Below are 17,260 nucleotides of genomic sequence, written 5' to 3' on the forward strand. Positions count from 1 at the left end.
AGGTTGCTGATGGGAAAATAGGTATTATTTGTGGGGTAGAGAATCTCACTCTGTGACCCAAGGCAGCCCTGAATATGCAATCCTCCTGGCTTAGTATTAAGTATTGAGAGTACTAGGGTGTAGGGTACCATACCCTACACCAAGGAGAGATTTTAGTGATGTTTCTTTTGATTCTCACAAGCAACATTAATCAAGGACTTAATTAAGATCTAAACAACTGGCCTGAATGAATAAAACTTGCCTAGTAGCCCATCACAGCTAAGTGCTCAGTTTTGCTCCATTCCTTCACGAGTTCTTTGCCTTTTCTTGTTTTACCAAACCATTTGTTAAGATCCTACTCTTTTAAATACCAGAAAGACCAGTTTAAATATGAGAATATCACTTGTAGAATATTAAATTTTATATTATCTTTTTCTTTATTTTCAATATGTACAGGAATTAAAACTGGTCTAGCAAGTATTGCTTCTTAGTAGTCTTTGGGAGATAAAAAAAAATTTGAAATTAGTATAACTCTTCTACCAATTATTATCCCCATTCAAATTGTACTCTTTAAAAAGAAAAATATTTTATATAAAGCAAAGACAGCAGAGATGAAAATGTCCCTCTTCGAGGTACTTAAGTGCTGTTTTCTTTCTATTCGTAAATAATAAATAAAATTTCTATTTTATATAGGGTTTTTACTGCATAGTCTCATAATTCAATTTCAGAAGTAGGTGGGATGTGAGTATCATGAAAACTAGTTTTCTTGAAGTCATAAAAATTCATTCGAGGGTTGATAAGGCAGTCAGCGGGTAAAGGCACTTGCTGCCAAGCCTCTGACCAGAGTTCACTTCCTGGGATCTACAACGTGGAAAGAGAGAACTGATTCTCCCAAGCTGTCCTCTGACTTTCACACAACTCTCCATGACGCATGAGCCATCTCCTGCCCATAATAAATAAAGGTAATAAAAATAAGTCTCATTCAGTTTATCTTTTTCTCCATAAATAACAGGAAATATCTGAGGCAATCTCAAGTTATTCAGAATTTCCAGTAAATGAGTGTTTAGCCATGTTAGAAATTAATGCATAAGTCACAAATCCATTTATAAGTTTTAAAAGTGCTTTCCTCAGTAGAGTAGAACAGAAAATTCCACAAATTAACTTTTGATGATATTTCAGCATCAAAAATAAGATAGAAATTGAAATTCACTTTGTTCACTGGTGGGAGTGATTGGCTATACATTGATTGAGTTTGGTATATACATGTATTTGATAAAATTGTGCATTATATAAGATTTGTTCCCAATTTATTTGTGAATAGCCAATAATTTAGGTTCACTCTATTGCTTTCTAAATATGAATTTTCAGGTTTCGATGAATGTACGTGAAAGGGTAAGTTAATGGTTCCTTCTTACTGTTTCTCATTCTTCTCTGTACAACCTAAAACTCAGATGAATCATCAAACTGTTTCCCTTTTCATGTTACTGACCACAATACACCTGAGTTAGCGAAACAAGGGTGAACTCAAGTAGTTTCCAGGTTTCCCAGTTCAGTGTTGTGGTGTTTTGGCAATGGTGCTAGTTTCTCACAATACAATGAACCATGTTTGTTCTATATTTTAGTCCCAGATATGGCCAGTACACCATAATCCAAGAAAACTCCACCAAAGTTACAGAGAGGCCTCCCTTTAATCGATCAAGTTCCCAGGATTCTTTGGATGACGTTTTGATGGAAGACTATTGGACGGAACTAGAAAACATCAAGAGGTCTAATGAAAATCGCCAAGAAAGTCAAGAGGCCGTTGTTGTCAAAGAGCCTGATGGTAATGACTAAGTGAACAAAACGTGTATATATTAGTAGAAAATGGATGTTTAGACTCCAAGAGATATAAGTCCAGATACCAGGTATAAGTATTGTGAGTAAACTTACTTTACAATGATGGCTAAGCATTCTGTTAGAGATTCAATGAGTTTAGACTTGCTGTTTAAAGTCACCCATACTGACTTATAATTCCTTCCATAACATACTAGCATCATGGCTATTTGGTCTCCAAGAAGTGTGGATGGTGATGGCAAGCTCCCCACTTTGCAGGGATTCTGTTTTTCCATTTGTTAAGTAGCTGGGTTTGTTAGAACTATGTTTGGTTTGCAGTCTGTTTCCTTCTAACTTAGACTTAGCTGGTGTAGTTCTTTCTGCTTTGAAGAACAAATAAGTTCATTCTATTTTCCCATATATGGTCATCTTTTGAGCATTTGAGGGTATTCACCTTGTTTCTAGATAATACATTTCTACATTGCACATGTACATGAGCAACTCATGTGGTTGGGTTTTAGACCTCTAGTAGAGCTGGTCCTGTATCAATCAGCACAGCATCTAGATTGAAAGCAACACAGCATGCTTGCCAATGGAAGGGTTCAAATTTGGGTGGTAGAAGACAGCATTAGCATTTCAGCTCACTTAGTTGCTTCTTTCCAGTATTTAACACTTTTTTTTTCTTACATTAGTATTTTATATACAATTCACGATTATACTTGGTATTCTGGAGAAAACATGCAATACTTCACTTTTAAAATATTTTTCTTAATTTTTTGAATTCCTTTAATATTTCATAATTAAAGAAGTCACCATATTTGTGATGTCAGATTTTGTCATTAAAACTGTGACTTTCTTTCTATGCTATCCATAATCTTGTATGTATATTTTGGTATACCAGTGGATATATAAATGCTAAAAAGATAAAATCACAATCAGTTCTGTGATCCAGTAGTACAGACATCCTTAACTTAGTGTCTATTGAACTACTCAGTTAAGTAACATTGCTACAATGTTGTTTTAAAAATACTGACCAATAGTAGTGTGGGGCCTGACTTCAGTGCTCTTCTTGAATAGGGTCTCACTATGTAGACCAGGATTATCTTAAACTTGTAATTCTTCTGCATCAGTCTTCTAAGAGCTGAGATCATAGGTGTTTGTCACTGTACCAGGTTTGGGGACTTTTCTCAATTTAATATATTTCAGATTGATAAAAGAAAGTCGCAGTCACCTAATCTGATTTCTCATTTATTTCTCTCCCATTCTTTTCTAAATACATTATGACCAAAACCTCTCTTATTTGTAATAATTAAAAAATTCCATCTTTCAGTCTGTGTTTCAAGACACAAGTAACTCACCAGTCACTTGGTAGGAAACAATATGCTAGGGAAAACCACATTTAAGTCTTAGGTGTAGGAATGTGCCTGTGGCTATTTGAGAAATGTCCAAAGTTAAATTGAATTCACAGATGAGGCAGAACAATGGGCATAATTCTAAAGACTCATATTTTTCTAGGTGGTATTATTATTTATTATTATTTTATTATTATTATCCCTGGCTGCCCTGGAACTCACTATATAGACCACCCTGGCCTCCCACTCCCAGAGATCCATCTGTCTCTGCCTCTTGTGCTGAGATTAAAGGTGTGAGACACCCATTTTGATTTTAAATAGTTCGAGTTTTTCTTCTATTTTTAATGTACTAATGGTTATAATCATCTTGTTTTCCTTGTCATGATATGTCAAGCCCAATACACCTTCCCCTAGCTCTCTGGTTTTATACACCTGTAGTGTGTCTTATCTATTCAGCAGTAATGACAATGGCTGGTTGTTTTTCTTGTGGCCAGAGCTATTGACACTTGATTGCTACACTCAAGGAGTTGCTGTGGTGTCGAAAGACAGAAAGCATTCACTAGTGATACAGATGATAATATTTGCACAGTGTCCTGACCTTTAGTCATGAAGTACCTCTGGTGGCCCTCATTTAGTTTATAGAGGAAAAAGCAGAATTAGCTTCAGGCTGACTGGTTCAAAATGACATGGTTGTCAAGCTTCTGAAATGGGTGACAGACTCTTTTGTGTCTTTTGTGACCTGTCATTACTTTTTTATTTCTCTCTATAAACATGGTGCTTGAAGTGACTCTATTCTAGTTTTCCATCTGTTTTTCTACAAGCTTCATTAGGTCTTAAAATACAGTATCCCTTGGTGTCTAGGAATGATTGGTTCCAGGATTTGCACCACACCAAAAATCCACAGATAGACACTGAAATGTCTTTTATAAAGGCATAGAATTTTTGTAAATATATTTACATACTCCTGTGTACTTATGTCCACTGGGCAGGTGGATCTCTGTGAGTTCAAGGCCAACCTGGTCTACAGAACTTGTTCCAGGACTGCTAGGGCTACACATAGAAACTCTGCCTAGACAGTGGGGTGGGGTGGGGTCAGAAGTAGAAAAGGAGAAAATTGTTCATACCTATGTTCAGTTTAGACTCATTTGCTTTTTAGCAATCCAGATTAGTTGGATATTCAGATGCAGTGACCACAGATGTAGAAGGAACTACAGCCGAATTCCTACTTTCTGTGTTTCCAATTGATCAGTCATCTAATTCGTTTTCATACAAACTTTTTGTCATTGTTGTTACTGAAAGTAATGTGCTTTTAAAAATACTATCTATATTATCTGATGTACTCTTTTGAGAAAAAAAGTAGAAAATTGAACTTGAAATTGAATAGTTCCCCAATGCCCAGATATTCCTCCCCCCCATACCTTACCATGTGCCTCCTCAGCTACAGAGAACTGAGAAAACAAACCCTTTTTGAGAGTAGTGTTGGACTCCCAGATAGCCTTGAATTTAAGCCAAGAAACTACGCCTGCATGTGGGCTCTCAGCACCAACTTCTTGTGCCACGCGCTGGAGCAAGTTATCTCTTTATGGCTCGCTTGCCTCTAAGAAGGAGCACTGTACCACCCTCCTTAGTTAATATGCAGAAAGTGGTGGAGGTTAATTACATGTGAAGCAATTTAAAATTTTTTAATTAAGTATATATGAAATTGACCCAAAATTTGCTATCTCTATGGCCAGAGTGGATGGCAGTTGTCCAAGTTTCAGATACCGGCACAGTTATAATAAGAACATTTCAGTCAGGGTTTCTGGGTGTCTACAAACATGAACATTTTTATACTTTGTGATTTCAAAATGATCTTTTTCCTTTTCAAAACTCTTTTAGAGGGAGAGCTGGAAGAAGAGTGGCTCAAGGAGGCTGGCTTGTCCAATCTCTTTGGAGAATCTCCTGATGACCCCCAAGAAAGCATTGCGTTTTTAGCCACACTGACCCGGACTCAAGCGGCAGCCGTTCAGAAACGGGTAGAAACGGTCTCCCAGACCTTGAGGAAGAAAAACAAACAGCACCACATTCCTGACGTCAGAGACATATTTGCTCAACAGAGAGAAGCACAAGAAAAAGTAAGATTCCTTACTGATATGAAGGCAAAGGATGAAATGCTTAGACTCTTCTGGACCAATCCAGTTTCTTTCAGATCATTTCAAACTCAATAAGCACCTATTCTCTACCCAGTGTCCAAACACTGTATTGGCAGTGAGTCAATAGTCTTCAGTTTGGCCGATTTAGAAGTTACCCCAGTGAGACAAATAAGCAAGTTCAAATTCAGTGTGATAATCCTCTGCTAGGTGGGATGGAGTCCTGGGAGCATTAAAATGTGCCTGTCACACCTCTGGGTGTGACAGAGTGGTGAAGGCCTTCTACACTGCCTGCCTGCCACTTGTTTGTGATAGAGAAGTTGGAGGCGGGGTGGGAGGGTGAGATGGGGGGGTTATTCCTCATCTTTTTGTTTGTTTGTTTTTGTTTTTCAAGACAGTGTTTCTCTGTGTAACCCTGGTTGTCCCGGAACTCATTCTGTAGACCAAGCTGGCCTCTAACTCAGAGATCCCTCTGCCTCCTGAGTGCTGAAATAAAGGCGTGAACCACCACCGCATGCTCCTTATCTATTATTGTTAGAAGAAAGCTTTGAATTTTCAACCCCCTCAAGGATGAGTGCAAGTGGAGTGTGAGGAAACCATGGCGCATGAACTAGGAATGAAGTTGGCACCTTGAGATGTGACGGACTCTCCTCTTTGTGTCGAACTCTAGGCACCTAGCATGACCTATAGATTTGAGTTAACACAAACCCAGATGGTTAGTGTTTGTGTGGAATATGCTGGATTCAGGTGGAAACAGAAGACTGGTAAATGAAGAGATTTTAGGGAGAGGGAAGAAGTAGTAGATCTGTGTGGCTCTGAACGGTGCTGTGCAGAATGACTGGTTGATAGGTCATTCGTTGCTTTGTATTGAATTGAAATGATCGTACTTACGAAGTCTTGCTCCCAACAGGGAAAAATCAGCTGAACTAAATGGTGTTTTTAGGAGCACAGAAAATTTGCCTTCTGGCCCCATCAGCTCTGGTTTAGAAAATTCAGTGAAGTCATTGGGAGGGTAACAAAAGGATTCTTGAGTAATGGTTCTAATGACAACATTAGCAGCAGCAATTGCTGCCACAGCTACTGAGCTAACTGCTTCACCTGCTTTATCTCATTGAATCCACACAGCTGTCTATGAGTGAGGTGTTATCATTTCCATCCTATGGCTCAGGTTCATAGACTTTAAGTAACTTGCTCAATGTCCCGTAGATGCTAAACCCAATCTTGTCTGACTTTAAAGTGGTCTCTCTCTCCTACTGTATTTCCACTTCCAAACATGACTCTTATGCTAAGCAGTCTGGATTTGAGAATCCATTTATAGTATAAGCAAAGGGCAATAAAATTTTCATGATTCTTCATAAAAAGTAGAATTGGAGAGCTTATGTTTAAGACATTTTTTTAGGTTGTTATGTAGAGACCCTTTACTTTTTGCAATCATTTTGTTTTCTGCAAAAGTCCTTCCAGTGACAGACTATTATTCTGCTTGTATGACCAACTGTGGATCAAACTCAGCCCATTTACAGGAATTCAGGGTCACCAAATTGCTCCAGGCACTTGTATAAGTTGCTTACTTGCTAGTCAGTGGTTATTTGGGACATCGACTTGGTTTCCATTATCGAAAAATGGATGGTATTATGCAATGTGACATTTCCTTCCTAATTAAAAAGCATCACTTCTTCTCTGGCCTTGCCCATCTAGAAAACTCAGAGGAAGTGAAAAACAGGATTGGTCAGCAAGCTGAGCCTTAGTAAATATATGGTGTGGGATTCCTGCCAGTCTTGAGGATAGTGTTGTTACTTGATGCTAGAAGAAACATTTTTTTTTCAGCAAATTTCTGGAAAAGTCTAACCCATGTGATTTAGAATCTAAAGTAATTGGTAGCTTTTATTATCTGCTGGTCTCATTAAGAGAGAAATAACACAAGCAAATTAAGAAAGTGTTTTCCTTTGCTGGATACCTTTAATTGAAATACCACCACCTTTTAGAAGATGATTTTCCATGCCACATCCCTTAAGCATCCATCTTTGTTTGTGGCTCCTCTGTTCTGGGATAAAAGTGTATTCAGCTTTTTTTGGTGTCTATACTTAAGCATGAAGCTCATGCTGACACCAGGAAATTTAATGCCTGAATGTATCCATCAGTGTGCCTATCTTCAATTACTAACAAAAACAGTCTGACCACATACTCCAAATGTATATCCATATGTGAAATTAGAATCCCTGGCTGTGTTCATTGTGCTGTGGAAGGCTGATCCTCTGTGGTCTTATAGGCAGAGGGAAGGAGAATGTTGTATCACAGTCAACTAAGGTACACCTTTGAACATGCCATGTGTCACTTCTGCATCTTTTTTTCACCTTTCAATGTCTTGAGTCCTATAGGGCTCTAACTCATATGTTAATGACTTATTGACATGAGCCCTGGAGATTTTTGTAAAACTGTAAAACTGTGGGTAAGGGAAGAAGGGTCCTTTGTGGTTAATTGTGTTGAGAGGGATATATATATATTTGCATGTAGAGATAGAATCCATTAGAGTGATTATCAAAAATAATGCCTTCAAATAGGCCTCTTTGCATGGTTGGCTGAGACTCCCTTGCCCAACCCTCCTAGAGCCCTATCTGGAAAGAAAGAGTTGCTGTCTGACTACAGGCATGGGTGGAGTCAGTCCTGGCTCACCATGTTCATCAACCCCTGAAGAACCTTCTGGTAGGTGTCATGGCTCATGACACCAATCCCTTAATAGAAAGAAAATAATTCTTTTCAAAATATCCATGTCTATTGCCAGTGTGGCAATTAGTTTTAATTTATCTCACATTTCTTCTTTAAACTACTTACTTTGTGTGTGCATAATAATGCATAAGGGTATGTGCACACGTGTAGGGAGGTCAGAGGTCAACATTGAGTGTCTTCCCCAGTAACTCTTCACCATACTTTTTTTTGTTGTTCTTGAGGTAGGCTCCTTCAGTGAACCCAATGCTAGCCAATTTAGCTACAGTGGCTGGCCAGAAAGCTTTAGGAATCCACCTGTCCCTACCAGATGCCCGTCCAGGTATTCACATGAATGTTGAGGTGTAGACTTAAGGCTTCATGCTTGTATGACACATGTATTAGTCCTTGAGCTATCTCAACTTTAAGATTGCCATCTATCCACCTATCTATCTATACATCTATCTATCTATCTATCTATCTATCTATCTATCTATCTATCTATCATCTATCTGTTGACAAGGTCTCACTCCAAAGTCCATCCTAGCCTTGAGCACATTATATCACTGAACCTGGTCTCAAACTCACAAGAATCTGACTACCGAAGTCTCCAGAGTGCTGGAATCCCAGGCATGAGCCACCACCAGGCTGGATGCTTCTTTATTATTAAGGACTTTTACTTCACCTGTGTGAGCTAGTGCTTTTGTTGGATGATGGAACTGTTGAGATGAAATTCACATATTGTATGATCACCTGATTAAAGCTAACACTCAATCTGAGATGATTGTTTTGTGTGATGCTGGCCTGGTGACAGAGTGAAAAACTGTATCAACAACCAAGAAAAATATATGGAGTCATTTACTTCACTGCTGTAGTTACCGGTAAGCAGCCCTTGGTCCAGTAAATAAGTCTGCATCCATGCTTATGCAAGAGACCCTAATAAAACTTTGTAGGTCACCCCCCACCCAAAAGACACAAAAGTAGGAGGGCATTTGTTTGGGTCAAGAAGGGGTCCCATGAGAGTGAGAGGGAATAAGAGGTCATAGGGGTATTGAATATGGTCAAAATACATGCATGTGTGAGTTTATAAAAATGTTTTAAAACCAGTAACAAAAGAGGTGTATAATCCAGTGATTTCTCTATCATCATAATCAACTATAACACATTTTTATTATGCTCCCCATAAAAACCTCATATCCATCAGCAATTACTTCTTATATTCTCCTGAATACTCAGGCAAACATGGATCTTTAGGTCTGTGTGATTTGCCTGTTCTAGACTTTTTCCTATACATGGAATCATAACATATATGGCTCTTTGTGACTATTCCTTTGATATAGCATAATATTTTCAGAGTTTATTCATGTTGAAGTATGATTTTGGACTTTATTTTCTTTTATTATTGTTGCTGAATACTATGTCATGGTGTGAGTAAACCACACACAGCCATTTATCACTGGATGTTGCTCACATTTCCCCTTCATCTAGATAGTGCTGTTTCAGAGGACAGGGACATTCTTGATAACTTCAGTGTTCCCAATTGTGCTTGGTATATGTCTCACTGTTATGAGGAATCGCACACTTGCTGGATGATTGTCTATCGATTATAACCGTGGCACTTTGTTCCCTCACTGTGACTTGTATGAGTCTGAGTACATTTCTTGTTCTCTGAAGGTTATAATGGGGTTATTTACGACAGCATTTTCTCTAGTTATGAGTTGGAAGGACTAAGTGGCTCCTTCTCTGTGTTTAGTCTCCAGGTGGCTCAGAATCACCGTCAGCCAGAACGAAGGAAAACAAATGCCAAGGAAAAGATGGTATGTGGGACCTATGCTCTTGATTGGCCCCTTTAATTACTCTAGTAAACAGCTGTAACTCTAACACATTGCCTCCATTCTACTAAGCAACTCCTATTAAAATGCCAGTGTAAGGTCAACATCGATAAATGCATGGTTCTGAGCATATGGTTGTCCCTTTATCATTTTTATGTGTATTTCCATCTGATCCAAATTATATATACATCTTCCTGACTTTTTATCATATCCAAAATAGTGTGCATTGCTTCATTCACAGCAATTAAGAATTCTACCTGGAAGGTACTGCTCTCAATGTGTTTTACAGATGAGAGAACTCAGGGTTAGACTTGGAGTTAGTGTCTTGCTCATGAATCATAAGCTCCAAATCAATAAATGGTTTCATTTTCAGGAATTTTGGAAAAACCTTTAAGAAAAAAAGATTTCTTTTAAAATTGATTATAATTCTCTTTCTCATGCATTTTCACAATAAGCATTTATTTCAGGGATGCGTTAGAAATTCAGTGTCTAGAAGAAAATGAATGGGAAGATTCTATTAAGCATCACCAACAAAAAGGTTAATGTCCATAGCTACGGTCCTAGATTGAAGCTTAAAAACATTAATCCTCTAGTTACTTAAGAAACACTGACATAGATGAACTGGGTGTTTATTATGTTCTCAAGCCTTAGTGACTGAGGCGTCTGTGCATGGTAGTGTTGCCTTGGGCTTCGAAGTAGCAGAGTCAGGGAGTGGCTGTCAGATAAACTAGAGGGCTGGGACGCATTTCCAGGCTTCCTCTAGAAATCACTCATTAGGACAAGGGTGTATGGGAGGTTTCAGAAATCCGAGGGCATATATCATCTTTGTTTTGTCAGGATTTTCTTAATACTTCTCTTTTGCACCCCTAATTAAAAATATGAAGGCATGCAATACACAAATGAACATCATGAGATTGAGTGCACCTGCACACACACACACACACACACACACACACACACACACACACACACACACACTATAAATCATGTTTCTTTTTCTTCTGTGGAGGCCTCTGTAGCTACATGTGTTGTATCAGAATGAACTGTTGGGTATTTCCCCCTGTCAGTGTGCCAGCAGACACTGAAGTGGCAAGCAGGCTGGCTGTGCCAGCCCTAGCCTGCTGGAGAGCTGGGTCCTCAGAGAGACAGACGACTCTTTTGTGCCAGTGTCAATATGCTTTGGGCTTTGGGGAAGAGTGACTGCCAGTTGTTTAACAGATATTGAGGAAAACATTGTCCTTTCTTCATGTTTTCCTCTCTTGCCCGAGCTCATAATGTTGGCTATATCAACAAAGGTTCTGTGTGACAAGTCCATTATATGAGCACTTTCAGGCTGAGCTTACAGTAGGCAAGGGAGATGTGACAAACTTGTGACCTGATTTACATCTGTTTCTGCTGGAAGGCTGAGCAGTAGGAATCAAGCTGTCGGGCAGAATACCAGGAGACTGCGGATAGCCAGTCAAGTGACCAGGTAGCTGCTGCTGCTACACCTGTTTCTTGGGGATTCCCTAACCTTTTGCTTATCAGTGAACTAATGGTGATTTGAACACCCTGGAAAGTTCAGAAATAGATTACAATAGTTTTCGTTTTACTGTTGTAGAGGCTGTGATAAAACACTAATCAAAAGCAGCTTGAGGGAGGAAAGAGTTGAACTGCCTTACAGGTTACAGCCCTTCATCCAGGGAAGCCAAGGCAGGAACTCCGAGGCCATAGCGGGGTGGTGCTTATTGGCTTGCTCCTAGTTCATGCGAAGCTATGTTTCTCACATCTGCCAAGTGATTGCACTGCCAACAGTAGGATGAATCCTGCTCCATCAATTAGCAATCTTGGAAATGCCCCACAGACATGCCCATAGGCCAATCTGATGGAGGCACTTTCTCCTTTCAGATTCCCTCTTCCCAAGTGTCTTAAATTGACAATCAAGCTTAGGCGTGTTGTATATGCATGGAAACATTATCTGAAGTTTGTAAAGGGAGGCTGGTTGTGATTACAATCTCAAAACATGAGTGTCAGTTTAATCTAAATGTTTTCCCCATACTTGAGTTTTTTTGGGAGGGGCAGGAGAGATGGCTCAGCAGTTAGGAGCACCCTGGTTCTGTTCCCAATACCCACAATGCAGCTCCTAACCATCTGTACCATCAGTTCAGGGAATTTAACACCCTCTTCAGGCCACTGCATGCATGTAATACAGAGACATGTATACTAAACAGTAATACAAATAAAATAAAATAAAAAAGATCTTTAAAAACAATTTCAAACTAAAACGTAATAGACTTTAAATATTGAAAGTATTGATACATTTCACACTAACCCACTGTCTTCATTTTTCATAAAATTATACAACTCTTTGAAAGGCCCAGTATTTATATTTACTTAGAAATATTAATAATATGTTAATAATTTAAAATTTTCATAGTGATTTGTATATTTTTAGTTTTGGTGTCCATGAGAGAGGAGAAATACTTTTTTCCACTATTTTTATCCTTTATGTGTAATCAGCAGTTCTTAAATGGTTTACAGAATCCTAGAAAACTGTGCAGAGGTACTCTTTTATTTAATTTATTAATTTATTTTTTACATTCCAATCCCAGGTCCCCCTCCTTCCTCCCCTCCAGCTCTCTCCACTTCCCTCCACCCCAGCTCCTTGGAGAGGGTAAGGCCTTCCCCAGGAAGTTTACTAAGTTTCATTGAGGCAGGACCAAGGCTCCCCCAACCCCTGTTTCTAGACTGAGCAAGGTATCTCTCCACAGAGAATGGGCTCCACTAAGTCAGTTTGTGCATTAGAGTTAGAACTTGGACCCACTGCCAGTGGCCGAATATATTGCCCCAACTGCACCATTGTCACCTGTATTAAGGGAATCTAGTACAGTCTTATGCAGCTTTCCCATTTGTCAAACTGGGGTCCGTGACCTCTCCCTAGCTCCGATCAGCTGATTCCGTGGGTTTCCCCATCATGGTCTTGACTCCTTTGTTCAAATTATTTCTCCTCCCTCACTTTGATTGTACTCCAGGAATTCGGCCCAATGGTTAGTTGTGGATTTCTGCATCTGCTTTCATCTGTTGAGGAAAAATATTTTTAAAATAAAGTTGTTTCTGTATATTTTGGACAACTGGACAATTTTAGTGCTTGCAAGTTAAATGCTTGCCTTGTAAGCATATGAGGACTTGGGTATGATTCCCGAACCTATGTGAAAAAGCCACATGCAAAACTATTTGTTATCCCAGCACTGGGGAAGTTTAAACAGATGGATTCCTAGGTTTGCTGCCTAGTCCGATTAGCGTACTTGTTGAGCTCTCTGCCAATGGCCCTAGGCCACTTGTCTCAAGAGTAAAGTGGACAATGCTAGACGATTGGCATCTGAGGTTTTCCTCCGACCTCTGCATACATGTGTACATATCTGTGAGTCCACTTGCACAAATTAACAAGCACACACACACATGCACATGTACATGTATGTGTGCATGAGGACACACACACACAGAAGGAATCAAATAGCACTTGTGGACTTAACAAGCAAGGAATTTGTCTCAATATTTTCCTTTAACTTCTGTGTGGGAATGATGGTCCATCATTCCTCTTACCCAGTTTACTGTCTGTCTCCTAGCAGTGTCCATTCCCCCCTCCACCACACACACACACACACTCACTCACTCACACACACACACACACACACACACACACACACACACACACACACACATTTTTCTCTCCTCCCTGCCTGAACTTCACTTCACATTTGAACTGAGTTTGTGTGTTTCGTATTTTTTTGTTCTTGTTGCCATGTTTTCTGGAGGAAATCAATTTGTTTTAAATGTGTTCTGAATGGCTCCATTTTGAATTCAGCACAGCATATTATACGCGAGGACAGTGTGATTATTGTAACTGACATAGAAGCACTGAGGAGAATCGTTTTTTGAATTCTTGTCCACCAACATCCAGCAGCTGAAAGTAGCTTCTAATTTACAAAAAATGGCTAATCATTTCTTTTCTCACTGAATTGTTTCCTAGGAAACCGATAATGTATTCACAGCAAAACATATAACCATATAAACTAATGGAGAAATAAAATTAATTTTTTGTTTTGACATTTATGATAATGATTTAAAAATTAATCATAAAAGTTATTAAGTATTCTACTTAAAATTGTCAGAGACTGTTGAAAAACACTCATCTAACATAGATGGGAGCAGACAATACCATCATGGAGCCTTCAGTTCATTGTTATTTAGGGGTTTAACACAGGTACATGCTTGCTTGCTTGTCGAACTGAAAGCGATTGTCTGAGAGCCAGCTGGGCTGACTCACACCGAAAATCTAGGCTTTATGTAGGTTGCAATTTGGCTATAGAGAAGCACTAAACAAAGACGAGACCCTTTTGAGCGCCATATGACTGCATGGCCACATGCCCGTGGAGCTCACTGCTTGTTCAGTGGGAATGAATGAGACTAAATTCATATTCCATTATTAACTTTATTTTGGTTGAAACAAAGGTTTGTAATATGGTGATGACAAAAACACTTCTAAGCATTAAGCTTTAAGTAATCCACCTCTGATATCTGGCAAGTACTGATTAGATTTTTAAAACCAGCTTCATCTTTTGTCATTTTGTTTCACAATGTGCAATGTTAGTAGACAAACATACAAAGCGCTGTTTTTGCTTTTGTGTTTTTATTTTTTGAGACAAGGTTTTGCTCAGTCAGGAAATTAACTCACTATTTGGATTGGAGGCAGGCACAATGCCCGTGCCCAGGTATCAGTTTATTTATTCATTTGTTTAAATGTGTCTGCTGTTATTGTGTGTATATAGAGGGTGTGTGTGTGTATGTGCATGTGTAGGCATGCACATGCTATGATGTATACATGGAGGCCAGAGAACAACTTTTCATGAGTTATTTCTTTCCTTCACTGTGGGACCCAAGGATGGAACTCAAGTTGTGAGGCTTGTATGGCAACACCTTTACCCTCTGAGCCACCTCTCCAACCCTATTTTTGCTTTTGGAGACAGGTCTCATAGCTCCTGTGGCCTTAAGCTCACTATGCAGTTGAAAATGACCTTGAACTCCCGATTTCTTACCTCCTAAGTGCTGGAGTCAGAGGCATGGACTACCGTGTCAGTCTGTTCCTTCTTCAGCTCACAGCTTCTTACTGTGAATCTCAAGCATCAGCATTGAACCCCAGTGTTCATGCCAGGGCTTTTCTAAAGTGAGACGCACAAAAGCCAAAAAATCACCAAGGAAATTTGGAAGTATTTTCTTCCATCCTGCTAGCTGTTGTTCTTAGTCAAAGAAAAAATTTCAGTGTTAATTATTTCCTAGAGGACCAGCCGCAGACAAAATGAAAAAAGCTAAAACCAAGTTTTGAAATGTTGATGCAAATATCCAGAGTAGAAAGGACCTTTATGCTCTTTGCTAGACTCGGGTATGAAGCCTGTTGGTTCTTGTACCAGGGGCCTCCAGATCTGACTTTCATAGTGATAAGTTGTTGGCATCAGCTTTTATTTTGGAATTTTTACCATGGTACATAGGTAACATTCCAGGGTGTGGAGGACATCTGCCCCTGGATGTGTTCCACTCTGAGGAAGTTAAAGCAAGGGCTCTAGGCAGAGGTTACAATGAAGCTCGCCTCTTGTGCTCTGATTTTATTTAGTTCCTTAGTGCAGAAGAACACAATGGTTGCATCTTATGAGATTTTAATGTTATGAGAATTTCTGCTGTATGTGATGCCTTTTAGTAGGCTTTTGAATTTGTACCTAGTCGAAAAACTGTGATCACAAAGAATCCACAGTTGAACCCTGGTTTGCTAGTCACCTTCACCTCCCAGCTTTTATACCATGAACCATTGGTATAGTTTCTTGAGTAGACATTTTATTATTAAATTAACAGTAAGTTGTTTCTTGGAGTAAAAAATACTCTTCCCATGGGTCTTGTTAATATATTAGAAGGTTTTTAAATAAAAGGCATGCAGTTGAATTGTCTTTTTTTTTATCTCTTAGACCAGGCATCAAGTGGGGCTGTTGATAACAAGGAGCTGATCCCCCCACGGGTGCCTGAGGATGCGCCTGCCTCTGAAACAGACATCAATCTGGAGGTGTCATTTGCGGAGCAAGCTGTCAGTCAGAAAGAGCTCAGCAGGGAGAGGATGCAGAAGATCAGAGTCAATGATGCCTCATTGCCTGTATGTAATACACATTCAGATGTCTCTAAAAGAATGTCTTTTGAATGAACTTTGAATTTTAAAATTTAGAAGCCACAGACAATTTAAAAGCATATCATAGCAAGAATTACATTGGCATCAACAGTTGATTCAAGTTATTAATATTTTCCTACCCTTTCTTTCTGTGTCTGTATATACACTGTACATACTAAGTTGGTATTTGAGACTTTTTGAGACCATTCAGAACAGATTTGGAGCTGGAGAAATTGCTCCAGTGATTAGGAGCACTGGCTGCTCTTTGAGGGCCTGAGTTCGATTCCCAGTACCTACATAGCTGTTTACAATCATGTAACTCCAGTTCCAGGGAATTTGATTCCCTCTTCTGGTATCTGTGGGCATGCATGATCAGACATGCATGTGGTAAGGTTCACAGACATATGTGCAGGAAGAACACCATATAAACACAAAAATAACATTAAAAATAAAATAAAAATAAGTACAGTTTTAAGACTTAAGGATTTAGATTCTAAAGTCAGAGTTAACATTTAACAGACAATCATGAAACCCTTGGCAATTGTCACAGACTCTCCTCATGGCTTCTCCCTCCTTCACGCCCTGTTGAGATTTGTATACATTACATTCGTTTTTCTATCTTTCTGGGTGGCTTAAATTGAGTTTTTCCCTCTTTTTTTTTGTTTATATTTCTAAAAACATTTTTAAAAGAGTTCATAGCATTAAAAAATTATCTGATCATTTCATCATGATTAGACACAAGTCAAACAAGTCACTATGCCTCTGAAGCGATACAAGCCACTCTCCATGATGGAAGTTTCGCTGCCACATTGGCTAAGGGATGCTCCCTAGTTCTCATCCTGTGAATGTACCTCTCTTGAACTGGGTCTATCCTATCTTACAACTTACTGTGCAGTGATTTGGTCTCCATTTTATCCTGTTCTGGAACAGCAATTCAGCTGGGTAACATTGATTTCCTAATCCTGTAGTCCCTTCTACATTGATTGACAGCAGCATTCCTCAGTAATTGAAGTTCTGCTTCTCTTTTCAGCTTTGCATGCCACTATAGACCTGCTGACTTTTTTCATTAAACATTTTAGAGATATCATCATTTGTCTTTGATGGTCAGAGTCACACGGCCTTGGCCACCTTGCGCAGAGGGGGCCTGCAGCTGGCTCTCATGCTGTTTCACCATGGCCTCCTTGTCATTTTCCTCTCCGTTCTCTAGTACAGGCTGTTCCCGGCTCACCTTGTAATTTTCTCCCTCTTAGACTTGAAAGCAGCCATTTC

General features: G+C 39.2%; 1 protein-coding gene across 1 annotated transcript in view; it reads left to right on the forward strand.

Moving 5' to 3' along the window:
- The window catches only part of LOC100774646 (rho GTPase-activating protein 18), a 142,520-nt gene that overhangs the window by 76,202 nt on the left and 49,058 nt on the right, over window positions 1-17,260 (forward strand). Inside the window, exons 2-5 of the mRNA XM_027402874.2 lie at window positions 1,602-1,801; window positions 5,022-5,257; window positions 9,726-9,789; window positions 15,798-15,979. Of these exons, the coding sequence (XP_027258675.1) occupies window positions 1,602-1,801; window positions 5,022-5,257; window positions 9,726-9,789; window positions 15,798-15,979 (682 nt within the window). The remainder of the gene's footprint in view (window positions 1-1,601; window positions 1,802-5,021; window positions 5,258-9,725; window positions 9,790-15,797; window positions 15,980-17,260) is intronic.

This window comes from Cricetulus griseus, chromosome 2, assembly GCF_003668045.3.
Source record: "Cricetulus griseus strain 17A/GY chromosome 2, alternate assembly CriGri-PICRH-1.0, whole genome shotgun sequence".
Classification (NCBI taxonomy): domain Eukaryota; kingdom Metazoa; phylum Chordata; class Mammalia; order Rodentia; family Cricetidae; genus Cricetulus; species Cricetulus griseus.